The sequence below is a fragment of the Platalea leucorodia genome, assembly GCF_965183815.1.
Source record: "Platalea leucorodia genome assembly, chromosome: 5".
Taxonomy (NCBI): domain Eukaryota; kingdom Metazoa; phylum Chordata; class Aves; order Pelecaniformes; family Threskiornithidae; genus Platalea; species Platalea leucorodia.
The window spans coordinates 14,269,946-14,297,422 of NC_138827.1; the positions used below are offsets into that span (position 1 = coordinate 14,269,946).

The window sequence follows — 27,477 nt, forward strand, 5'->3', positions numbered from 1 at the left end:
GCATTAGTACTAGCTCTTAGAATAATTTTTAACTGAGTGGTTTCTTTTATAGTGCAGTAGTACAGTGAATGCAATCTGTGAAGTTGATTTACGATGAAAATTTTACTTGTACATCCTTTAAAATGTTAAGCACGTTAACTGTAGCATGTTTGCAAATAGTAAAGTAATTATTAACTATGCTTTAGGATTTTTTATCACCTAGTAGCATGTTTAGATAGAGGTACTGTGTGCTGAACACAAGAATATGGTACTTCAGTAAAAATATACTTAAAGTTTGGGAGGTGCAATTCATTGCTCCTACTTCCTATAGGATACACAGAGTTAATATAATCGTTCTGTACACAGAGCAATCTGCTTATGATAGCTTCAGGCCTTGGCATTAAAAGCAAGAAAAACCCCCACAAACACCAAAACACCAAACAACAGCCCCCCCACCCCCACCCCCAAACACCCAAAAAACAAAATAAGAAGAAAACCTTGCAAACCTTAATAGTTATGACATTGTTTTCAAAACACTATTTGAGTTCGCTCTCCGCCTAACTGGGGTTTAACCCTGTCTGACTTACAAATAAATCTTTTATTTTTCCTTTACATATCCTTTTGATGTATGTCATCCATCAATGTTAGCAAGAACAGTAAATGCATTGATCTATTGCTACACTTGGCAAGTTAAATAACACTTTATGTAAGAAGTATTGATTTATAAAATCCAGTACATGTAATTAACATTAGATCTGTCAAAAGCTGAAAACAGTATTAACTTGCTGCTTATTTATAACCCAAAGAAAATTAAATAAAATATCCAGATTAATAAACTAACTCCTTTTTTTGCCTTCAGATATGTCAAGCTGAGTTATGTTTTCAAGAACAGTGATGTGTTTCTTCTAAACTTCTGACAAGAAGAAATTATGTGTTTCGTCAGTGTTGTTGAAAATAATTCTGTAGTCTCTAGATGTGTGTATTATCCCTGAGGTGGTGAAAGAATTCCACTTGGACAGTTCTGAAAGGGTTTAGTGTAAAAGACGCAGAAATAAGTGGCGATATTAGGGAAAATTAAGGTAGCCAATTTATGTCAGGTTTTCAAAGAGCCTTTGATCTGGCCCTTAATTAGAGTCTGCTCTTCTGCATGAACGTACGGAAAGGTGTATCTCCCTGTTTGCATGTGCAGTGTATTATCCCTTTGTCAACACAAATTATGCAATGAGATACTCCGAGAGCTCTGCAAAGATCACTTTGCGCTTCTGTTACTGACTGAAGCACTAACCAGGTGCCTGTTCCAGAGTTTGCTTAAGATGATGGGAATAATTCACTTGAGTTCTGTGAACTTTGGACTGTGCTTTGATTGCATTTTTGTCCTAATTCAGCATCAGATAAGGATATGAACAATCCTGTCTCTGTTCAGTGTGGCGTATGATTGTGTGCTTACCACCCTAGAATTCAATAGCACCATTGAGATCCTTTGAATTGACTTTGTTGAAGCAGGCCTTATCCAATTTATAAACCTGTTTACATTTTTCAAGTTTAAAGGGCAAAAAAAGAAAATTACAAGTTACACGTAAACAAAATAACAATAGCAGTAAGGAGTGGGCGTTGGTTTTTAACAAAGGTTTCTGCATGAATCATTTCCCCTTCAGTCCCCTTCATCAAAAGAGATGTGTGTTTATGTCTTTTATGGGTATTCATAGCTGCTTCGCTATTTAGAAATAATTCTCTCCTTGAAATAATAAATAGGTGGCCTTACATGGCTTTCAAGTCTGGCAGCGCCTTTGCTGTGCCATTGTTTCCTCCTGCTGCGCTTGTGTTTCTGTTCTGGTACTTCCAGACACTCGTCAGCTGCTTACCTTTTTTATTTAATTTATCTTCTACAGAATAACCAACTGAGAATGCCTCTTATACCAAGGACAAACGTGTGGAAAGCTCATTTATGTTTTGATCTTTTCTGTTCTGTTAAATGTTCTGTAGGGTTTCATCCTGCCTTCATCCTGGTGTCAGTTGGAATGTTTAGTGGATATATATGTCTCGATGCATAGATATCAGTGTGATCAGACTGGCCCTACAGTGGTTGGAGGTTGTAGATTATGTAGAAGCAACAGTAGCTTCATTTGCAGTTAAGGTAATGAAGGAAATTCTGCTATATTTGGATTCTCTTTCTGTAAGGCAGTTTTGCCTTCCACCTGCTGCGTGCTGAGATTTAAACAGCAGCAACTTATTTCCTTGAGAGCTCCACAGGTCTCTGTAAATACCACTAGATATGAAGAGAATATAAAAAGCATGGAGGTTATGCTTTGATACCAAATTCAGCCTAGAGAGGTTGTAGGTTTCTTTGGAGGTTTTGGTTTGGTTTTGATAGTTAATGGGTTCTCTTTTATTTGCCCGCTTTGTATGCTATTGTGCCTTTTTCTCTCAGTATATTTGTAACTTTCTTTCTTTAAGATATCCCCATGAATATTTCCAAAAATAATTCTGCAGCCTTTTTCCAGGATGAACTACACTAAACATAAGAACATTATCTGTAGCTTCTTGATTTTTAATCTTGCAGCAGATATTCCATGAATTCCTGAAACTATGAATTGTGATTGCCTTCCGATAAAAAAACAACCATTTTTTTTTTGCCCTGACTCAACTGAAGTATTACAGGAGGTCAGAAAGTGAAACTAAAACATGAGGTGTGGAAATTAAATAGGAAAAGGAAACCTTAGTGGGACTTCAGGTTAATACATCAGGAGCTGCTTGAGGCTCAGTTAAAATGATATCAGCTCTTTTTTTTTTTTCCTCCTTGGTTGGTCTGCTAAAGAAATCAATTTTAAGAAAAGAATGATACAATTGCATATGGGAAAATCTTTCCAGTGTATTTGGGGATAACCAAGAGAGTTTTATGCTGAATTTTAAACGTAGTGAAGTTACCGACCACTGTCTTTTTTTCTGTCAGAATCCAGGTCCTGTAAAAACTCTTTTGTGCTTCTGTGGGCCCTCCTCCTTTCAGTTCTGTTTTGAGTGTTTCTAATAAAAATCAAGAAATCTTTTGTCAAAAGGGAATTCTACAAGAAGTGATCCTGTAGTCATTAAAAGGGTAGTCTTTTAAATAGCTGACAAAGTGTTAGGGAGTAAATTTTATGAATGCAAAGAATAGGTTATATTTAAGGACTTGTAAGCAACCAGTGTTAGTAAGATTTTCTTTTTCATCATTAAAAAAACCTGCTCTAGCTTTTTTCTGTTGTCTTGTCTCAGCATAACATGCAAATATATTTTTGTAGTTCATCTAAAGCTGTTTGTAGGGAAAAATGGAAGAAGGGTAAGAGATATAATAGGAAATGTTTGTGCCTTAAAACAAGGTAGAAAGGTTGGAAATATTAAAACAGGTTTTCCTGTAGCAAGTAATTTCGTGGTGTGTATCTTGGAATTGTAGAAGTTGCTAAGGGAATGAGTTCTGATGTTTGGTCTTTTAAACAATACTATGTATTAGTCAAGATTTGGGAAAAACATTTGATCTGTTTGCATCAAGAAATGAGGAGCTTAGAAGCAAAATGGAATCTGCAGTGCCATTTAGGTAATTCTGAAAAAGAGAACTGATGCTTCAATTTAAAAAAAAAAAAAAAAAAAAAAAAAAGATTTTTTTTTTTAATTAAATTTACTTAACTATCAGTGTGAAACACTCATTCTTGCTACTTGGGGACCCCTATTGAATTGTTGAAAGCTAATCATAACTATACATTACAGAATGCTTAGTTTTCCTCTTGGGATAGCATGCAACAGGTATGCAATCTTAAATTCAATATTTCTTCCATCCAAATCAAATATATGACTGGCAATTACCCAATAACTAACTTGCCAATTCGTTATTTGACCTGTTCAAGGCAAAAAAAGTTACCCATTGAAATCTTGTCTCCCAGTGACTGTGCATTTAAAAGAAATAAATGTCACTTATTCTAGAAATATGTAGGTTTCCTCACAGAACTTGCTGAGTCCTAAAACAATTTCATTCCATCCCCAATTAAACTTTTAAAAGCACTATCCATCAACATCAGCTGATACTGTATTTGCATTTAGAGATTATAGTAGAAGTATCCAACAAGCAGGTTATCTTTCTTACCTATAGGAGGACAAAAATGCATAGCTTGGGCTCATTTACTTGACTTATGAAATTGAGGAAGAAAGACTGATTTAAATACAGTTACTTCAGTATTATTCCAATATAAAATCAGATATTGTCTTTGGTAAAAGTTCAGGAAATCCACTTTAAGGGAATGCTTTATACCATTGTGTGAAAATTCTTAACTATGGCAGTATATTTGAAAAATAACCTGATATTTTAATGAAATATTCACTATGATGCATCAGTCCCTTCAAATACAGGCTTAGAATGAGGTAGTAAAATGCAATTTAAATTTAATTGTTGTACTTGGTGATTTATGTTACACTTCCAGCCAAGAAGATTTGAATCTCAAATATCCAATATTTTGGGTAGAATAGCCCTCCTGCAAATCGATACAGTTAAAGTGACTGAATGCTCTAATGTATGTTTGACATTGTTGACAGTTTATGAATAGATCATATACTAACTTTCACAGCATCTCACCAATGCATTTTAGAAGGTTTGAATTCAAAAGAAGATTGAGTCAAATATATCTGAGTTCAATCTGACTTCCTGGTACATTTCCTAAGATTTACTGTGTAATAATTCCAAATTCTTATGCCATATAAGATATTCAAGTTCATTTCCACAAGAGAATACAACTTGCATCCAGAGTTAGCACATATATGCATGCGTATCAGGAACTAAGATAATAAGATTAAAAGGTCCTTTTGAAAAGGAAAAAAAAGAAAAATCTTTTCCATATCCAAGCTGGGAATAAGAAGAAAATGGTCCTGATTCCCCAGAAGGTTGCAGTTATCAGCTGTCAATCAGTACAGAGCAGCTCATAGTCAACTGCATGTGCTCTGAAGCATCAGCTTGTGAATGTCACAGCTGAACTTTAATCTGTTCTTGATGGGATTCTGCTGTCCGTAGTTGTACCTGCTTTCTTTGGATTACTGAAAAGATTCTTCCTGTCTTTAGATTGGGTTTCCTGACTCTCGCTTTCTTTTTAATTTAACTATACTTTTGTATTATGCATTCAATCCCCTAGACAGATCTTTTAAAGTACTCTTTTTATGGCAGTTATCATTACCTGAAGATGGCTCACATCCCTTTTCCTTGCAAACAATGAGAGCAAAAGCATTTCTATATTGTTGCTCTTCTCCTGGGATAATCATTCAGCCTCTGTATGTAATTTATTTATCTAGTCTCATTTACCCGGAAAATTCCTCAGATATATTCTGTTCCTTATTTTTCTGTGTCACTTGATTGTAGCTTTGGACATATGTGAAGAAAGGGTGATGTACATCATACTTTGACTAGGGACTAATAAGCTAAAATCAATATAGGTGTGTTTTTTAATAAACCAGTTGTATTTTTGTGTTTATTGAAAAATGTATCTCAGTCAAAAATTTATTTTCAATATCGTATCCGTTGGGTGAACTGAGCGATGGAAAGACAGCTGCTCAAATGATATTTGTTAGTGATTGAGCTGTATTTGCTCTGACTTGCTGATTTAGGAACAGGTTAAACTACTTTTAATATTCAATATTGGCTCACCTAAAAATTACTTAAAAGTAGAGATATGTAACAAAGATAAATAGCAATGGCAGTGGGGATCTCTCAACCTCTTCTCTGCACTCACTACGCTATTCTTCCTCTGAGTGTGTTCAGGTGTACAGTAACTGATTTTCTCAAGATGTGAGCACATGATTTTGCCTGTAACTGCTGGTATCCAACATTTCTGGAGAAAAAAATGCTGTGATTTTAAACAGGGTAGTTGCAGCGTTTTTCACTGATGAAGGTGATGTGGTACTTCTCTGGAGTATAGTAACTTTTGTTTTCTCAAGGATAGAGGTGTTCAAGATCAAATTGCATCTTTAATTAAAATATATGAATTCCTGAGGGACAGGACTGCAAGACTGCTTTCAAGATCTTGCAGCACCCTGTAGTAACTGAAAGATCTATTTAATCTGACTTTGGTTTATGTATTTTACAAATGTCAGCTGTTAGATGGCGAAGAATGATTAGCTAAACTTTGTTAATGTGTTTATTGGAGGGTATGTTTGAGGTCCCTGAGATGGTACTCTCCTCAGGTTCTGAAGTCATGTTCATTCATGCTGTCCTTATGAGATTAGATTCCCTTGGTTAACTGATGAGTAGCAACTCTTGGAATTTTTGTTTTCATTCCATTCAGTACAAAGCTGAAGTCAGTCAGACTGCCTTCTCCTCTTACAGATTGTATTTGTAAGTTTGTGCCTGAACATGATTTTCATAGAGAATAGAGTATGAGCGAGCTCTTAGTATTTATGTGATGCATCTCATCTGCTAGGGCTGGGGAGAAGCCCAAAGTAGATAACAATTGCATACAGCACCATTTTTATATTTAAATGCCAGCATTAATTCAAACAAAAGTGCATGGGCATTGTTGAATTAGGTCCTGAAACCATATTTTGAGGTAAAATCCGTCTAAGCTTTGCATGTACCAAAGAAAGAAAATAGATGGCCTAACTTGGCAGTATAATGGAACTTTTGCAGTTTAATGATGCACAAAAGCAAGGCAGACATGTTTTGGAGCAACTTTCCAGATAATTTTGGCATATTCAATCCTATTTTTTCTTGAGATTTACATAAAAATAAATCTGCACCATCCTTTTAAGGATGCTAGTGAGGATGTTAGCCAGTTTGGTAAGCACTTAATGAAAGTTTGTAGAAGCTGTATATATGTGCCAACAGATTGGTGCCTTATCCTTTCACTCCTCCTTGCAACTCAGATAATTTTTAAATTATTATTATTTTTATTTTTAAATCAGCGTAGCTGAAGAGCTAGAGAGGTTGGAAGTATTAACACATTTAGCGTTTAGAAGAAAGCAACAGTGTATAGCATGAATGCTTGGGGTTTGTTTTTGTTTTTGTTTTTTTCTTTTTTTGTAGGCAGAAAACTATTTTAACTAAGAATATTAATTCCAGTATTTTATTATTCCTGTTTCTAGGACTCTTTTTGCTTTTTGCTCTGTCCTCAAGAGAGTAAAAACTGAGATGCTCTCATGGCTTCTAAACCCTCGATTGGCCAAGGTTATCCTTATGGTGAGCCCTTCCTGTGTTTAATTAATAAAGTACAGGTATCTCATACCTACTAAATGAGCCCCTTGTATCTTCCATCCCTTAGCCAGTTATTCCTTTCCTACAATTTTCTTTCTGAGATGGCTTTCATTTTTCCTGTCAATTTTCCTGTTTTGCTGGGATGCTCTATAACAACCAAACTTGTCCTTGTAGGTCCGGTTTAAAATTCTGCTTTCAATTACAACTTAAAGATGTAACACTTACGGTGCAGCACCATTTTGATCATGTGTCTGAGGTGTGAGCAGCACTGTACTGCAGAAATGCCAAAGTCATCAAAGCTTTACTGCTACCTCTCTTCATGGAATCTTTGCTCAGTATTTTATTTTCATCTCTGCTTTCAGTGAATACTTGGTGAGCTCTGATTACATAATTGAATTTGATAAACTGATGGTATGTGATTGATGAGAAAGTCAGGAATAAAAGATTAGAAGATAAAATTACTTCAAGGGTTTAAGTAAATCTTCCAGAGAGCTGGGGTAACTTATAAAGCATACTATATTCTTTATAAAAATATTCCCATAGGTCTATTAAATTTTAGATTCTACCAGAATTGGATTGAATTTTGAGAATCATTTTCATGTAATACCGGCTTGATTGTGATATTTTAAATGGGAGAGAGCTGAGTGGGTTGCATCATGACTGGGTTTGGAATATCTGAGTAGGAAATGTAGGGCTGAATGACAGACTTGTGGGCAGCAGTCTTTGTCTTTCAAATAAATCGTTTGTTCTTGGAAAGACATAAGTTAGAAGGAGTAAGTGGATAATTCAGAGTGAAATAATGAAGGAGGTTATGCTGCTTGAGTCTTTAAATTACTGAAAAACAGGATCAACAAATTACTCTGGTAGAGGTTTATAGTGCAGATACCAGTTTCATTGTAATCTCCCTGAATGGCTCAACTTTCTTCAGGAAGGAATAGTTTAACAAACTCATTTCATGAGCCTCTATATACTAGCAGGTAAATGTCATTGTTTTCAGGGGACTTGGCACTAATAATTTCAATTTAATTGGACTCTCTTAGAACTCCTTCCCCTAAATACCAGCATCACTCCCTGCCACTGCCTTTTCATCTCCAGAGGAATCCTGACACCTTTAATCTTGCAAGGGTAAAATGTCTGTCTCATAACTCCTTTGGGAGACTCCCCAAAATATATAGAATTGTTTAGGTTTGAAAAGACCTTTAAGGTCATCAACTCCAACCGTTAACCTAGCACTGCCAAGTCCACCACTAAACCATGTCCTCGAGCACCACGTCTACCCTTCTTTTAAATACCTCCAGGGATGGGGACTCAACCACTTCCCTGGGCAGCCTCTTCCAGGGCCTGACTACCCTTTCGGTGAAGAAATTTTTCCTAATATCCAGCCTAAGCCTCCCCTGGCTGTTTCCTCTCGTGCTATCACTTGTTACTAGGGAGAAGAGACCGACCCCCACCTTGCTATAGCCTCCTTTCAGGTAGTTGTAGAGAGCAATAAGGTCACCCCTCAGCCTCCTCTTCTCCAGGCTAAACAACCCCAGCTCCCTCAGCCGCTCCTCATAAGACTTGTGCTCCAGACCCTTCACCAGCTTCGTTGCCCTCCTCTGGACACGCTCCAGCACCTCGATGTCCTTCTTGTAGTGAGGGGCCCAAAACTGAACACAGTACTCGAGGTGCGGCCTCACCAGTGCCCAGTACAGGGGCACTATCACCTCCCTGCTCCTGCTGGCCACACTGTTCTTGATACAGGCCAGGATGCCATTGGCCCTCTTGGCCACCTGAGCACACTGCTGGCTCATGTTCAGGTGGCTGTCGACCAACACCCCCAGGTCCTTTTCCACCAGGCAGCTCTGCAGCCACTCCTCCCCCAGCCTGCAGCGTTGCATGGGGTTGTTGTGACCCAAGTGCAGGACCCGGCACTCAGCCTTGTTGAACCTCATCCAGTTGGCCCTGGCCGATCGATCCAGCCTGTCCAGGTCCCTCTGTAGGGCCTTCCTGCCCTCCAGCAGATCGACACTTCCACCCAGCTTGGTGTCATCTGCAAACTTACTGAGGGTGCGCCTGATCGCCTTGTCCAGATCATTGATAAAGATATTAAACAGAACCGGTCCCAACACTGAGCCCTGGGGAACACCACTTGTGACTGGAATATGTGAAGCCTCTGAAGGGATTTAACATTTCCTCACTTGTTTAGAAATATATTTGTTAAAAATTGCTTTTTGCTCTGGATAAAGTAACTGTATTTCACACTAACATTGTCTAACTCTGACTTACATTCTTCTTCATAAAGTTTTAAAATATTGGTTGATTTTGCTAGTTAGGAGAAAATGGGAGTTGAGATAAGAATTCTTCACAATATTTGCAGGCATTAAAACAAAAAAAAGAAGCTTGGCAGAATATAATCTCAGTCATGTAATAGAGTGGAGAAGTGCAGAAAACATCTTTGGCTTGCCTGAGACTATCTGCTAGTTTGGAACTGTTCCTGTTTTCTCATATGTTGAATTGTCATAGCTTCCCGTATATCCCATTTAAAGAAAATACTACTGATCTGCACTAGCCATTAATCAGTTAGTTTGAAAAACAAATTGTTTGAAATGCTTCAAATCAGAAAAGGGCCTTACCTCAAAATACATTTTTTAATTCAGTTTGTTAGGTCAGATTTTGTGTAATAGTTTATAAGAAATGCCTTAAGAGGATGTGCTTTTCTTCTGCAGAAATAACTGTATCTTTCTGAAGTTAAATTCTAAAAACCAGGGAGACAATTTGTCAATACAGATCATCAAATGTGTATGCAGCTGATGTTCAACTTTATAGCCAATTGTAGTAAATAGTTTGGCAACAGTCAACCTGTGACTCCTTGACCACGGTCAGCTGAAGCGCAGCTGTTTCCCTGGGACTGTACGATTAGGCTGATAATGAGTGTGTGTTGCCATGTGGTCTGCTAAGTAATAAAAATTCCCTGATAAGAGGCAAAGCAAAAGATAAGGGCTTAGAGAGGCTGACGTCACCAGGCCGAGCTGCGTACCCACTGCTGTCCCAGTCTTCGGTGGAACACTAGGGCACCTTGAAAGCCACTGTGACCCCGTGCCTGGGGCTCCTTCTTCCCTAATGTGATTGCTGTCTTGTGCTATCAACTGTTAAAGATTATAGTATGTGACCTGTGGATTCAAAAATTTCAGACAGCCTTGAATAGTACATGAGGTCACTTCCCCATAAACCATAAAAGATGATAGCTCAAAATCTTTAAATAGCGAGTATAAAAATACCTGAGCTTAATCTAAAATAAGTTTTAAACGAAAGATTAGCAATTTAACTGAACGGTTAGTTGCACTGGGACAGCATTTGTGTATCCTTTTTATTTTACTTTATTTTATTTTATTTTATATATAAAATACACACACACACACACACTGCACTCCTAAAAAGCAGAGTGCAGTAATGTCTACCTATTAAGTATTATTCCATATTTTGCAGTAAATCTCTGACTTTGAATGTAACTTGTGTATTTTATATATATACATAAACATGTTAATTTTGGCTATAGAAGGTATTTGTAAAGTTCTAAGATTAAGTCTGTAGTTCCTACATAGAAGTAGAAATTTGACGTGTAAAGTGTGAAAACCTTCATCGTCCAGACATGACAAGGGTTGGGTCTACAGCAGGTGTAGACTTGTAATAAATCTGCGTTTGAGTGGAGCTTTGGCAATTTACCAGTCGAGAATTTTGCTGCTTGGAGTATTTTGAGCATTTGTGATCCACGGGAGAACAAGAGTTTGAGACTACATGTGACCCTTGAACGTTATTGAAGTACCCTAATTCAAAATCTGTTAGTGGTTTCAGGTAATATAATTTAACACATTTTGGTTGACAGTAGCATTGAAAAACACATTAATCTTGTGATTTTGTGAGGTGTTTTTTTCTAAACTCTTCTTGCTATCGAAATTCTTCATTTACCCTGAGACTTCTCCTGCTGTGGTAATCATTTATATTCAAGATTACTCTTCTGGTTTCTATTCAAGAAATAAAAAAAGCTTTGAGTGGATTTAAACCTCACAGAGGAGAAGGGGGGGGGGGGGGGGGGGGAAGCCAATAGGGCTGTTCACTGCCTGCCACGGTAGACAATGCTGAAATTCTTATATGTATGAAGAGTAAACATGGACGAAAGCTTGTCTGAGTGGGCACTTCTCTTCTGAATAAGTACCAAGGATGAAGTTTATCAAGATCTTGTGAATTCTGCCTCTGAAGATAAAGCTTAGTTATGAATGTAACTGTAAGCCTTAACTACTGAATCATGGTGGCTCTTGTTTTATGATGACCATTTTAAGAATAAATGAGCTAAGTATCAGTGGCTTATACTATACTTGCTTAAATAGCTTACAAAACCATTTTCTCTCTGTATTTCAGATGATGTTGCACCATACTTCAAGACTGAACCAGGCATGCCCCAGATACACTTGGAAGGAAATCGACTCGTACTTACGTGCCTTGCCGAAGGCAGCTGGCCCTTGGAATTTAAGTGGTTACGCAATGACAGTGAAATAACCGCCTACTCCAGTGAATATAAGTAAATAAAAGCTATATAATAGCCCTCTCTAAGTGTAATTGCAAAAAACCCCCAACCAAACCCCCTGCCCCAAATCCTCAACACCTCAAATCAGCTTTGTAGATACTGATACATCGACAATGCTTTTTATCATGAAAGAAGACTGTTTTTTGTAAACAAATAAGATCTCTATGAGAGAATCTCCTTTCTTAAAAATGATATTTCACACTTCAAAACAAGAATCCTAACATAGAATTTTTACGTACCAAGAATGGTTTTTGCTGGAGATGTAACCTTACATGTAATAAATAGCAGGTATATTCCTTAGCTGAATGTTACATATGATGTGCTACTCATCCTTGAACAAAGCTAAGCCCGGTGGGACTATTCTTTTCAATAAGATCTACAAGAATGTGTTCTATCTTAAACTGCGTATGAAATTTTCTGTTTCACTTCTGAGAATGCGAAAATTAATCTTATAGTTTAAAAAACTGTTCTTCTGTGATTATGCACTTTGCTCCCAGGACCTCACTGACTCCCTCCCCGTTCTGCAAGGTATCCCATCAAGCAAGAGAAAAACCATACTGTAGCTAATCAGAGCTACATTTTTGCTGATGGGCAGCAGATGGCTGGCCAAATATCAAAGTGTAAAACAGCCAAGTTTTGTCTGCTTTTCTTTAATGGGAGCATTAACTGGGTCTTCCCTATGCAACTGGCAATTTCTGTGGCTGTATAGAAATTAAATATTTATGCAACTTATTTGTTGCTTTCAAATTTTGTTGAAATTACCTAGTGAATTCAGAAGTTATAAGGGGTGGGTATGTGACAGATGGAGCCCTTGTATAACACTTGCATCTTTAGCAAACCAAGCTAAATATGCACTTTTGTAATTACATTGCTTAAGGTAGGGAAAAGTTGTGCTCCATCACTATAGACAGAAATTACAGTATAGACTAGTATAAAAATGCAGATAATGATATAAAGTTCTATATTGTTACACAAGGTAGTCCTTTTCTCAAAGATTTTCAAAATTGTAACCTAACATTAGTTCTATTTTCGGTATTATTTACATTTACAGAGCAGTAGGGAAAAAAGTCCCTTAAATAATGTTTTAAAACTTTTTTGGGTCATTTAGCACGTGAAGTATTTAGCAACTATGTTTCCAACCAAACATACAGTTCTATGTGAACTTTCCTAGAAATTAAAGACTTTTGATTTAGACGAGACCACTTAGTCCTGAGTAATTGCATCTATTAATGGTTGCTGTTTTCAAGCCTTGAGATACACTGATACCTCAAAATGAGCCATACACACATATAGAAGAGATTTGTGAATACTTCCTAGAAAATAAAAAAATCTCTAATAGCACAATTAATCACAGAAGGTTTGAGCGTCACTTTGTGTAAATGCCACTTGTTTTGATCAACAACAGCAGAGTCTGTTGTAGTTTCTTGGTAGAAGGAGCTGACAACAGCTCTTAACCGCATAAGATGCTGAGAAAGGAAGGCAAAGAAATGGTGTGGGAGGACAAAACACATGAACATGAAATCAACAAAAAGCAAAGGTTAGAACTCAAGCTTTGTAGATGTGCTAGTCACTGAGAGGCTTACATTTCATGATACTAGGAGACACCTGAATAAGAACGTGTGACATTTTGAAACTAAGATCAGAATGCCATGGTATTTCTTATTTAAGTGCACATCCTAATACAAAATTATAATTTTGCTGTGTACTGCAGTATAAGTTAGACTCAGTGTACTGGAACACCTTTCCCAAGCTGTATGTATACACACCTGTATGCAGTACCTTGTTTCTTATCATTGGGCTTAATTTAGTCTAATGAATGTCAGGTCATGACAGAAACTATATTTATTAATTTTGCATTTTTCATATTGTTCATGTTTCTATTTCTAATTAAAACATCTGCTGCAGAGGTGATTAAGAATATAGGAAACTACTGGTTTATAATAATAAAATAACATTGATAGAAAATATTAATTCAGAAGTTGCAGCCCTACTACTACTACTACACACAGTCAGAGATAAGGCAAACAGGATTTTGATTCTGTAGATGCAAAGCTTTAAGCTTGCAGAAAGGATTATATGGCGTAGGTGCATTAGGATGAATGAAAGCAAGGAAAAGGTATGCTTAGACATAAAAATTCCAGTTGCAAAATTTAAACTTTGACCCCATAATAGCTTGCTCTGCAGTTCTCTTGGGTAAATACTCTGTTTAAATGCATGAATCTTTCCTGTGTAAGTGACTTCTACTGCAATTTGAATCATCAATCAAAGTTTTTTGGTAATTGATATTACTTAGCGTGTCTCAGTTAAAGTAATGTCTATATTGTAACAGGCTGAAAATATTCAAAGCTTATTATAACACACCAAGTGAGTAAAGAACTAATTGGAGTCTTTGCATTTTGACATTGGTGACCCTGAATGAACAGCTTTTCTTTGTATAATGATGCTGATTATGTGCACAGCCTGGCTTTTATAGTGACTGTGCATACACTAGTTTGTATTAAGAATTTATAAAACAACCTCATAAATTCTTTGTGATCTGAGATACATGGAATGAAAACAAATCAATATCGCTGACTGCAGTAGCAATTTTCGTTATGTCTATAAGTTAAGAGTCTTTAAAGTTCAGGCAGTGACTTTTTTCTTTTTTCTTTTTCTTTTGTTTTCTTTTGAGTTAAGTTCTGGACCAGGTGTATCTTCCATATTTGCTTTTGGGGCCTGAAAATATTAATTTATTTGAATTTAAGAAACGAAGGTTATGTCTAAGCAGCAGTACACTTTCCTCCCAAACTACTTAAAAGTGTCTGATTATTATATTCGTGTTTTTAACATTGGACATGTTTTAATTTTATTCTGTATAAAAAAAGTCAGATCAGTTGATGCCTAAGTCCCTTGTTAAAAAGTTTGAATATATAATAAGTTATTTGACTATCTAATAAAATACATTTGGTTTTAATTCTTTTTTCACAAGTATGGCTATTAAAAACCTGTAACCTATAGGTTCACTTTTAACTCTTGGAGCATTTAAAATTAAAATGAGGATGTAAATTTGAAATTAGGAATGAAACGTAAGCGTTAGCTAGCATTTCTCCTTAGGTGTTTGATACTACTTCATCCTTAAACTCTGACTCGTTGCAATCCTGGCGATGGAGCTGATGTTATGCTCTGGAAGACTTCCTTGAAGCTTTCTTTTCTGCTTGTCACTTTAAATCTTTCTATGGAAACTTCCTAGCAGCCAGTTTCTGGCTGGCTGTACCGCTCAAAACAGAGAAACTGGCTGGTCTGACTTTCTAAAATACTTACACGGGTCCCCAGAAACCTTAAGTAGCCTCCTGGCATCTATACAAGGGGAAGATCTTCTATCTTAAAAGCTAGAGTGCAGGCAAAATTAAAGCAAAATTATGTCTGTAAAAAATTGTATTAACCATTGATATAAATTCATTCCATGGAAGAAAGTCTTATTTTGAATTTCGAAAGCACTATTTGTATCCCTTCTTGCATATCAGAAGATAAGTAGAATGGTGAAAGCATAGCACAAAAAGAAGTATTTTGACTGTTAGGTCAATAGAAAAGTATATTAAAAAAAATAATCAGACATATGAGTACATAAAGACGGTTTAAAATTGTAAACACAGAATTAGAAATTCCATTAATATCTATTTATCTCTTGTCCAGGTTTGTAATTTTCAAGTTAGTCTCAAATAATGTAAACATATGTTGTATCTCTTTTTTTTTTTTTAACTTTTGTTATTTAATTCTTCTAATTTTGCTTGCCTTACCTGCACATTGTTATCCAGTAGGTCCAATGAGAGGCCAACTGCTCAGTAGGTTTGGCCTGTCTTGGAATTTCCAAGGTAGATGGGATTTTCACTGTAAACTTTTAGAAGATTTTCTTTTCTTCAGGCAACATATTAAGAATGTTTCCTACTGAAACATTAATAAGTCAGGAAAGAAAACCAAAGTAAGACACTTCTGATCTAATTGATTTGTTTTGTCCTAGTGGCAGAAAAACTAACTCTGCGTTACTGCCTTAGTACAGATGAATACCAAAGAAAGAAGCCTTTAATTTTGGCTCTATTTAATAGACAAGCAGAGGAATAAATGTTAGCCAAGTATGATACTAAATCTTTATGGGAGGAAGAAAAGCTTGTTAAGCTATAAACTATTTGGTAAAATGAACTGTAAAAATGAATTGTCAATATTTATTCGTTGGAATCTTAATTTTTTTTTTTTTTTTTTTAAATTTCATTTTGCAACAATCATCTGCCTGGTAGGGAAGGAAATCATTCTGTAAGGAATTAGGGAAGCCTTATGTCCTATTGATTTCTATCCTATGCCTTGTATTTTCACCTATTTTGTCACTCTGTTTCCTGTGGCATACTCATCAGGCAAGAAGCAACATGGGTAATTCAGAGTTATATACTTACTGGCCAGCAAGTATTTGTCTGCTGATTGTTGGGTTTACGGTAACTCCCAAACAGAGCGCTGTTTTGAGTCTTCCTTATCTTCCCAGTACAAATTGTCATAATCCCTGGAGAAAATTTGCCAGTTGCTCCAAAGGAGGTCAGGAGGAGTCAGCTTAGGCACGCAGGCAGACAGACAACACAATTGCCTACAACTCTTTCTTACACTTAGGAAGCCAGAGTCTCCTAGGAATCACAGTAGATTGCTAAAATTTGTCCATGGTGTTGGGCTGTGGTTTAATTCCCTGTATTTGGTTGTCTGACCGATTTGCTATAGTGTATTTGATTGTAATTATAATGCAGTGATTATAGTCTTAATTTATCACTTAAAGTAGATTTCTTCTACCTCCTTTGTTTTTATGCTGTCTGATCCTCTTCAGATATTAAGCTCTGTATGTGGGTGTGTGTAGTATGTGTGAGTATGAGAAGCGATGCTTTCTTTTGATGGAATTAAATTTTGAAGATTAAAATTCAGCAGTTTTATTTTTCCTTATCTTTTCATAAAGACTTTCATTAATCCTACCATAATATCTCCAGAAGGTGACCGGGGGAATATGTGCTTTGATTAATGTTTGTTTAATGCAACATTATCTATATTATTCATGTGTTTTATTCACATTAAAACTGTGCCTCTCGGCTCATTTTCATGTTGAGTAATCAGATATAGTTGAAGGAGGCAGGTGAGCATTAGTGGACTAAGTGACTTTTTAAGTATAGTGAAGGACAGAACAAATACAACATACGGTGCACTGTGTCTTTTCCAGTATTCTTCTGAGTTACAGTGGACACACAGTGTAGTGAACATCTTTTTTTCATTGGAGAGCTTTGATATTTCTTGCAAGTCTTCCTAATGCCTGCATTTAGATTGTAGTCTTCCTCTAGATTTAGAGGAAGATTTTTCCTCTTTCTTTAGATTGTGCTACCTCTGAACAAAATACCGGGTGTCTTTCCCTTATGAATGAGGGTAGATAAAACTAAGGAAAACATTTAAGTCTGTATTTCAAGAGAATTTGTGGAGACCTAATTAGTATTTATCAAATGTCGATCTTAAGACTGAAAAGATATTTTATGTGTTTCAGGTATTTTTTTTCTTCTATATAGTACAGACAATATTGTAGCCAAAGACTAGAGATTATATGAGAATGCTCTTTGTAAGAAAAAAATACAATAAGTATTTGAGTCAACGTGTAAAATATTAGCGGAGAAATAAGAAATGCCACATAAAGTAGCATTGATCTGCCTTTAGGAAGAAGTGCACTATAATTCTGTATTTTGTCTTATAGGTATATCGTCCCAGCTTTGCAGAGGTCTGATGCTGGCTTTTATCAGTGTGTCGTACGAAACAGGATGGGGGCATTGCTGCAAAGAAGATCTGAAGTTCAAGTGGCATGTATGTTTGAATGGAAGTTATTCTGTGATTCATTAGCTAACCGATTCTTTTTGTGGGTAAAAAACCAACATACCAATAATATTTCCTAGTCTGAAAAGTTATTAGATATCATATTTAATAAATTTTAAAATTATTGCTTCACAAGTAGTTTCACACTTACTCTAGTTATCTTCTGGGAAACAGTTCAAAGCAGCGCAACATTAAGTCTTTAGAGCAAGCTTTGAGCAGTTCAAAGCCATCAAAGAGATCCTTTGGACATAGCTGCAGCATGAGAAAACTCTTATACCTTTCTCTGAATACACAGGGATTAAGAAAGGCTATATAGCTCAAAATAAATAATCAATCAAAACAAAACAAAACAAAAAAGCCCACAAAACAGCAGAAGCTTTCTGAAAGAAAACCATGCAGTGGAGAAAGCTCTATGAAGATTTCAGATCATAATTCTTGGGATACAAAATAAGCAGTTGTTTCACAGTGAAAACCTTGCTAACCAAACTTTAAAAGTCTGTTCTCAACACCTTTCTGAACCAAAGCCTGCAGTGTTTGTGCCTTTTTAGTCTGTACTATGCAGAATTTTTCAGATATCTAACTTCCATTTGGAAATGTTAAATTGATTTTCTCAGGAGTTAGTGCTAGTTAACATGACCTAAGAAATGGTCTCATACTCTAATCTTCTTTTTTTTCAGTTAGCATATAGAAAATATAATCCAAATAACTTGTTTGGAAATAATCATAAAATTAGGCCTTATTCTTTTTTCAGAGTAAGAACATAAAAACAAAATTTAAAAAGACAGATTTGTATACTGCGTGTAAGCAATCTGATACATTGATCAAATTTCTCTTCCTCAGGGTCAATAACTGGAAATTCAGTAGTAGTAAATGTCACTTTGATAAGTGGAATTTAGATAAATTGAATTATTTATTAGAAACCCAATTCCAAGGAAGTGATTCAAGTTAATCACTATGCCATGAGGGAAATTACATGGAATTTCCTGTGCTTTTAAAATAAAACCAGTTGCAAATGATACTATGGTAAGTTTTAGTATCATGTTCACCAGTTTACTGTATTACAGTAAATTATGTTACTATATCTGTAATGTCAGTAATATCAGTAATTTGATGTTTGATCTCTCAGTATTGTTTCAGAGATGCTGGGAGCTAATGTAAAAATACACTGCTGCTAAAATGGGGTTTTCCTTCCATGCCTTCTGCCAGCCTTATGCCCCTGATGTATACTCCTCCTAGTGATCTTGTGCTCATTCTGATGTGTGTCAGACCCTTGCAAGTACTTTTCTGACTATTCTTCTTCTGTTTTAGTGAATTATATCAGGTCACAGAGGATCTAGTGAAAGCTGGTGTGAGTGAGCATAGCTATGAGTGGGATGAGGGACCTCCAACAAGGCTAGAAGGAGAAGATGGAGCAGGGGTAGGTGAGGGTGAGATGCTTCTCATTCTGCAGCAGTGAGCCATTAGATTAGGCTAGATGCCTCTGGAGTTGCATCTACAGGTGTGGTTTCAGGGGACAAAGGCTTTGGGAGCGGTACCAGAGAAACATGTACCTATTTTTCTCCTCTGTCCCACTAATCATTCCTGCTCTTGTATTGCAATGTAGCACACTATCCCTTTAGGCTCAGCAGGAAAACTCGTCTGTACAGCTGTGGACTGGGAAACCTCTCCAAAATTGAAAAAAAGCAACAATTATTTTGCAGGGTTTGTCAAAATAGCTCTTCCCCGCCCCCGCCCCCCCCCCCCCCCCCCCCCGCCGATCCCCTGCGCAGCTGTACAGGCAGTTGTACCAGCATAGTGGAGGGAGCAGTTCTTGAGGAAGTACTTGTGGGAACAATAGTGAGAAGGAGGCACAGGAATACTTTACCTTGATACTGGTGCTAAAGAATTTTGTCTCCTGCAAAGGCAGCTTTATTCCCCTCTGAATGAGGGAAAGATTTGCAGTGAAGTGTTTTGTTTCTCCAGGCATTTTTGGGTGTTCGTTTGGTTGTTCTTGAGAGAGAAAGAAGTGTAATTGTTTAATTTTCTTCGGTTTTAATTTTTCCCCCCTTTTAATTTGTAGTTCTGCATTGCTTAACTAAAAAGCTGTCTCTTAAGACTTCTCTGTCTAAATTAAGCAGTCTATTTATTTATTTATTTTCACTGATAAAGGTATTGAGACAAAGCAAAGCAGATCTTGGGAGACCTTTGGTCTTGAACGTATAGTGACCAGTATGGCTTCTGTAGTGAAATTTGTCAGTCAGACTTGCACTTTATTCCCACAGATTAAAGTGTGCTACAACTTTTAAATATCTTCTTTCTCTTCTACCCAGGGTAGCTGCTGATACCATGTGATTGTTTTCTGTATTTTAACATTTTCAATCTAAATTAATTGACTTAAGCTGTGTGAACATAATGAAGTATCTGATATTTTACCATATTTTACTTTTTGGTTATTCTTGAAAACGTATCAGAAAGCAACATTCCAAGAGATTACTAAAGTGATCTTATCCAGTCATCAAGAGCTATGGGGAACCTATGTTAGATGTCTAACTCAGTAGGGTTCACAGGAAATGAACTATTTTTGCCACTGAAGAGAGGATGCTTCCCGATACACTTAAACTTAAGATCTCCAGTGAAGAAATGAAAGGCACAATTATAATGTGCACTGAGAAAGATCTGAGGTATTTTCCATGTCCTAGATCTCTGAAGTAGCAGAGAACTTGTTAAATAATTTAAAAAATGTTCTCAATGCATGCTAACATATTACTTAACTGAATGAGTACAGGTGTTTGTGAGAAAACTGCTGAGTAAATCTTAATTACAGAATGGGCTTAAAAACTCTTGGATTGTGAAGACTAAAATAATCATATGACAGTGAAGTTAATTAGATCCACCTACGCGGTTTGAAACTTCTTTTCAAGTAGGTGATCTGATTACAGTTGTAAGAAATATGGAGCAACAGAGGAAGTACAATGCTGATTATGTCTGAATAAATAACTTGAAAATCACAAAGATGATTAAAGCTTCTTTAAAATACCATGTGTTTTTAATTTCTGCTGTTATTCTGTCTCTTCTCATATCCTGCCATCCACAGACCTGATAGTAGTCTTCTATGTTTCAATGTCCTTTGCATCCCTCTCTGCAGCAGAGAACCCTATAGATCTTAAAAAAAAAAAAAAAAAAAAAAAAGGAATTCTGTGGCAGAAACCAGAATAGTTCTGTGTGTGTGTGTGTCAGTTTCTTGGTTTAAAGCAAATTAAAATGCATAGAAGTTCTTTGAAGGGTGAATAAGTAGGAGCCTACAGCCCTGTTTATTTTCATGTATAGGAATGTGATACAAAAGGCAAAAGAAAAACAAGAAGAAAATGTTCACTGAATTTTTACAAGGACTCCATAAATACATGAACTTGTCTGTGAAATAAAACCTTCAGAGACAGAGGTTCTGCAACTGTAGTTTCCTTTCTTCCATTAAAATTTTTGTTAAAAGCTGCTCTTTAATATTACTGATGCCTTTGTAAATGTCAGAGATCTAGATGCACTATTTGCATCGTAGTATAGTGCCAGAAGAACTAACAGGTACCAACATGACTATAGCCTTGCTATTTTGATATCCATTTGGGTACAATGGCTTACTTGCATAGACCTGACTATACATTGGTTTGACTACAAGTGATACAGCTGCTCATATATTTGTGTAGCTATGGATAAAAGGATTAAAAAAAAAATTGGTGACCAAAAAATGGATAAAATTATATACACTATTTGCATTCCTTTGCATTGCACAGGAATTTCTTTTGTATTGTGCAAGGACTTATTTAAAAAAACAACAACAACAAAACAAAACAAGCCTCCATTAAAATGTCACTTTCAGTTAAAAACATTCAGTTATTGCAAAAGAACAGTGAGGCCATCCAGTACTGCTGACTGATGCACTTGTGTGCACTAGCAGCACTTGGATTTGCCTTATGCCTTATGTTCATCCAAATCTATATTAATCAAAACTGTCCCATGCTCTGTAGTGTCATATTGACTAATTATAGCAATGCCAATGACTATCGTAAACCATAGTTATTTCTCTGTCCACTGAAAAGAAATGGGGAGAGAGACAAGAACTTCCAGGACTCTTAGTATAATTTTTTTCTTTGCAGATATGGGAAATTTCCTGGACACAAACCAGAAAAAAACAGTCACTCAAGGACAAGCTGCAGTTCTAAACTTCCTACACATACTCAGCTACCCAAGACCACAAGTGACATGGTTTAGAGATGGGCACAAGATTATACCAAGCAGCAGAATGTAAGTGAATGTAAAGCTCAAAATACCCCCACCCTAAAATATGATTAATTACATTTATAACGCAACTTACATTTTAAGTACAGTAATTAAGGTTTAAAGAGAATAAAGTAGCCTTGTTCATACTAAGCTTGAGATAAAAGACTGTTTTAAGACCATCTCTGAACTTCCTAAGCAGTTTGACAAAAAAATTCATGTGATTTTAATGGTCCTGGTGCAGCATAAGGGAGTGGATATGCAGATTGTCTGTACTTCCTTCACGCTATTCATTTTCATGATATATTTTGGAAAAGTAAATGCTCGTCTCTCAATTACGTTTACTTGAGTGGACTAACAATGAATACTGATATTTTTATTTTTTTAATATATGAGTCTGATTTTTTTTTTTACATGGAGTTACGGTTAATACTGTTTTCCTCATAATAAAATTCTAAATATTGCTTATTTCTTCCTTATCTTTTTAGCCTATAATGACAGTTTTATTTCTTTTTGACTAATTAGCAGCTCACCCACTAATGGCACAGTACTTGCACTTTGATTAGTTATTATCTCAAGGTGTGCTCATTTGTGCTTTCCTGAAACAGTTATGAAGCCATCCTGTGTTTTTACCTGCACAGTTTTATTTAGAGACTGAAGGGTTAGCTGTAACATTAGAAAATGTAGATAAAATCTTTTTTTACTTGCCTAATTTATTAGGAAACTGTTGAAATGCCAAGAACGTTGGTGGTTATTTTTATCCACGTATTACATTTTCATGTGTTCAAAGGGATAGATGTGCTAGCAACTGATGGTAATGGGATATTGCTAAATTCCAGGAGGGGTGGTGAGTCTTTACAGTTTATATTAGAAAAGGAAAACTCTTCTTGGATCTTAATTTTATTAATTCATACTGTATATTTTACTGCTGCTTATGTGCATTTTTTAAACGTGAAAGCTAGTATTACAGGCTCTTTGAAACTGCTAAAATTAGTATTGCAGGGATGTGAAGCAACTATGTAATAATTTATGAATAATTTAATAGTAATTTGATGGGAAACAAGCTGGAAGATGAAACAATGGGTTTCTGGGCAATGTCTTGAAGAGAGCTAAGTGACAAATCCTGAGTTATTAACCATTAAGCATCTACTTCCTCCACTCCTGCCACATTACAAATTTTCTTTTGTCAACACTGAGAATACACAAATCAAAAATTTGCAGATGGTGAAAAAGCCTTGTTATCCAGGTACTAGACAGTTTCTTGGGAACTATTACTGGGAAACAGAACAGAGTGACCTAGGCAAGCAAGCATGCAATGTCTGAAAATGAGATTTGTATGAGTTCTCTTACAGTTTGGGAAAATTGCAAGCAGAGATATGTGTGTCGTGTACTCATTAATATAAAATCCTAATTTTCATATGCTGTGCTTTACTCTCACTTCGACCCTGTTGGAATTGTTAGGGTAAGATCTTGTAATTCGTAGCACTGTGGTAATGCTTACAAATGGGAAAACTGTAAAACTCTGTTCTATAGTAGGGGTCAAATATACCTAAAGGTTTCCACATATATTTTATTTCCCTTGTCAGAAATTTTGTCTGAAAGGAATTTGAGGACATTTGTCTGGCTTGTGTAGGAATTTCTGAATACTTTTGCAGTAGAAGTACATGTGCTGAAAGCATGAACCTCCTTGGAAGTTTGATATATGTCATGTAGTAACCCTGATAAGTTCAGAAAGTGACAGATTTATGGTACACATACCAATCATCAGTGCACTTCATGTGCAGTAGGTCCACCTCTCCCTCAAAGTACTGGACAAACCATATAGCATCCACTCACATATTGCTCTCTGTGAAATTCTGGAGGTAAATAAATATGTCAGCCCTAAAAATACAGGAAAGCTGAGACATGAAGAGGATGCATATAAAACTGTGAGAAATGTAAAAATATCTTACGGGAACTCTGTTTCTTCTCTGTGGAGGAAGTTGTGCATTTAACATCGTGTTTTCTGTACACAAAGAGATGTATCAATTTAGCTGATCAGTTTAGCAGGTGATCCAGTTAGACTGATGCATCCTGCTAAACTGATCAGTTAAATTGATACAACCACCTTGTATGGATGCTCTTTAAACTGACTAAAAGTACCTTATATTGCTAAATCAATATAAAGCTTTTTTAATCCCCTTAAACAAGCTTACAATGATTTGGCCAAATCAATCAGCTAGTCTGCCAGCTATAATAATGATTTCTAAGAGTGACATCGCTGCAGTGTATGCAGACTGAGGAAATAAACAGTGCTAAAAATGAGGACAGTAGTGGTGGTTATGGTACGCAATAATTTCTCATCAGTGCCTGTTGAATACAGACGGATTTGTCATCATCCAATATTTTATCTGTAGCAACTTTTAAGAAAACAATTCATTTAAATAGTTGGTCATGTTGACTCTTACTCATGCAAAAGCCTTAATGTGCATGTACTTAACACTGCACCATTTTTATGCCATAATAATGATCCTAACGCTTATTTACACAGGGCTACTGTCACCAGTAGAATGAATTCATTTCACTGATGTGGAAACAGAGAGTGTGCTGAGTTGTCCTTATGTGAGAAATCTGAAAGATCAAAAGTAAGCAGTAGTTCTGAGAAAAAAATAATTCTTAAGATGTTTCAAGGAATGTCATTTAATTGGCTCTGCAGTAGGGTTTACCTAGCAGGTTTAAGGTAGTAGATGCTGATGTCTTTCACTGTTTACTGGTGACATTTATGAGACGGGGTTCTGCCAGGTATTCAGCATTCCAAAAGTAGTGTATTTCTAGGAAGCCAAGATAGCAGAACTGCTGAATTGTCAAAGAATTCTGGTATCACTATATGTATTATTTCAAAGATACTTTACAATATGTCAAATAAGACTCTCATTTGTTCTTTGTGTTTTCTAATAATTATTTATACACGTTAACACAGTTGCCAGTTCTAACAGATCACAGAATCATAGAATAGTTTGGGTTGGGAGGGACCTTTAAAGATCATCTGGTCCAACCCCTCTGCAAGGAGCAGGGACATCTTCAAACTAGATCAGGTTGCTCAGAGCCCCATCCAACCTGACCTTGAACGTTTCCAGGGATGGGACATCTACCACCTCTCTGGACAACCTCTCCCAGTGTTTCACCACCCTCATCGCAAAAAATTTTGTCCTTGTATCTGGTCTAAATCTGCCCTCTTTTAGTTTAAAAGCATTACCCATTGTCATATTGCAACAGGCCCTGCTAAGAAGTTTGTCCCCATCTTTCTAATAAGCCCCCTTTAAGTACTGAAAGGCTGCAGTAAGGTCTTCCTGGAGCCTTCTCTTCTCCAGGCTGAACAACCCCAGCTCTCTCAGCCTGTCCTCACAGGAGAGGTGTTCCACCCTCTGATCATTTTTGTGGCCCTCCTCTGGACCCGCTCCAACAGGTCCATGTCCTTCCTGTGCTGATGGCTCCAGAGCTGAATGTGCCGTACTCCCAGTGGGTCTCACCAGAGCAGATATTCCTGAATTCTGATGACCAGGTGTAACAAACCTGTATTTTCCTGTTTCTCTTACTGATCCATAGGCTGAAAAGTGTCAGTTGTTTAGGCTGGGGAGGAAAAAAAAAAGATTCAGTGGATAGCTTAGGTTTCACCTTTTTTTAGTCTGAATGGTAATCCTACTCTTTGAGTGTGTATGGCTGCGATATTTTCTGGGAGAAAGTTTCCTTTGAGACATAGGCAATTTTTTTCAAACTGCATATTCTGTTTAATTTAACTGGTAGTGTAACTCATGGTGGAATTTTGCAGCAAATAACTATGTATTAATTCCCATTTTAGTGGTGTTAGTGCCATAATATTTTGTTAAAGCCCTCAGATAAAAACAAGAATAGCATGACGAGTTCCTCCTAAATGAGTGGGTGTGTAAGGTCAACAAATCCCTGTATAATATATGAATGTGAAGCAAATGGCCTGCATATACTCATGGGGTTGTTGTTATAGTTTATGACTTAAGGCAACTAACAAATCTGCAGCAGAGCTAGTGCGACATGATGGTATGTATTTAAAAATTTAAGTCCTAAAATTTTCTCCCCCCCCCCGCTTAGTGCAGTGTGCATGTATATTCATTTTGGCTTTTGTGCTTTATCTGTCACCAAAGCCTCCACTTGATGTTTTAAAGGGGTGTTTCTAGATCATCAGAAGGAAGCCGTGTACATGCTAGAAAAGTATGAAGTGGAGAATCAGAGAAAAGAAAAAAAAAAAAAAACAGCAAGAGAAAATAAGCAAGGAGAAGAATTAGGGTTTGGGATGTTTTTTTATTATTAACTTACATGAAAATTTCCCAAGAAGTTTTAGGAAAGACTTCACGTGACACCTAGACAGATTAATGTTTTCCAAATACACCAGTAGACTAATGTGGAATTACAGCTGCACTATTATCCAGCGTCTTGACTGATGGGATGATTTTGCCTGTTTCCCCATAGATCTTACAGAAAACAATAGCCTCTCTAAAGGTAACTGCATCAAAAGAAATTGCTACTCTGAGATGTCAAGTCTTCAGCTTGCTTTGCCTAGGTGTACTTCATCAGACTTAAAAGCAGAGCATATTTCACTTTCTTTACACAAGGTACCTACAGTACCTTGGAGAGGCACAAAGGACAGTAGCACCGTCAAGGTCTACAATTGCCTTTCAGTTGTTGTATTGAGGCATTAAATTCTTAGTACTCTTAGAGGATTTTTTTTACCTTTTTCTAAGTGAAAGACCTTTTCACTGAAAAGGTTCACTCTAGCCATCAATTCATTTATTGTTGGTTTCTTCTTTAAGATGAAAACTTCTGCTATGAAGACATTATTACCATCTTCATTAACTTTCTTACTGTGAAACTACTTTTTTCCTAGTACACTGCAGTTAGATGAATATTAACTCATGTCTTTTGTTAGTCGCATTATGCCTGACACAAAACAGGAAAGTTCATTTTTGGTATATAAAGGCACTTCTGGGGTGTCCCTTTCAGCTAGGTGGACATTTTGTCAGTTAGTTAACTGTTAATGAACCAAAGCATTTTACAAATGCACTTCATTCCACTAGACAGGGAAGATGAAATGCATTGCCTTTAGGTATACGTGAGTTTAATATCTAGTTTTTGCAGTAAGAACAATTCATTATGCATTTGAATGTGAGTGGTCATTACTAACTCTTACAGAGACTAAATGTGCTGACAGAGTGTGGAATGAAAATATGTTAGGCACAAACAACTGTCAAATATGACTCTCTGTGGTTTTGAACACTCATAATACTTTGCAAATAAGCAAAGCTGGTGCAGATTTACTAACGATTTGTTAAGGTAAAATTTTAAATATATTAATGACAGTATCAAAAAAAAGTAGCTGTAGCTAAATAGGCTTTGAAAGATGAAAAAAATTGAAGTATCTAGAAATAATACATCAGATTTTGGGCTGATATTAGCATTAGATTAGGTTTTGTCTTGATGATAGCAGCTCACTTAATGTGCCATGTATACACTTTTCACTTTAAAACAAACACCACTTCATTTTATATGAGCAGTTCTAGTGACAGCAATGCATTTCTCTGCGAATACTAGCCTGTCATACAACTTACGTTAGTTGCAC

General features: G+C 36.4%; 1 protein-coding gene across 1 annotated transcript in view; it reads left to right on the plus strand.

Annotated features, from left to right (window-relative positions):
* SDK1 (sidekick cell adhesion molecule 1) overlaps positions 1-27,477 on the plus strand; it is a gene marked incomplete at both ends in the record, with an annotated part of 418,553 nt that overhangs the window by 113,867 nt on the left and 277,209 nt on the right. Inside the window, 3 exons of the mRNA XM_082312411.1 lie at positions 11,576-11,735; positions 17,485-17,591; positions 21,728-21,875. Of these exons, the coding sequence (XP_082168537.1) occupies positions 11,576-11,735; positions 17,485-17,591; positions 21,728-21,875 (415 nt within the window). The remainder of the gene's footprint in view (positions 1-11,575; positions 11,736-17,484; positions 17,592-21,727; positions 21,876-27,477) is intronic.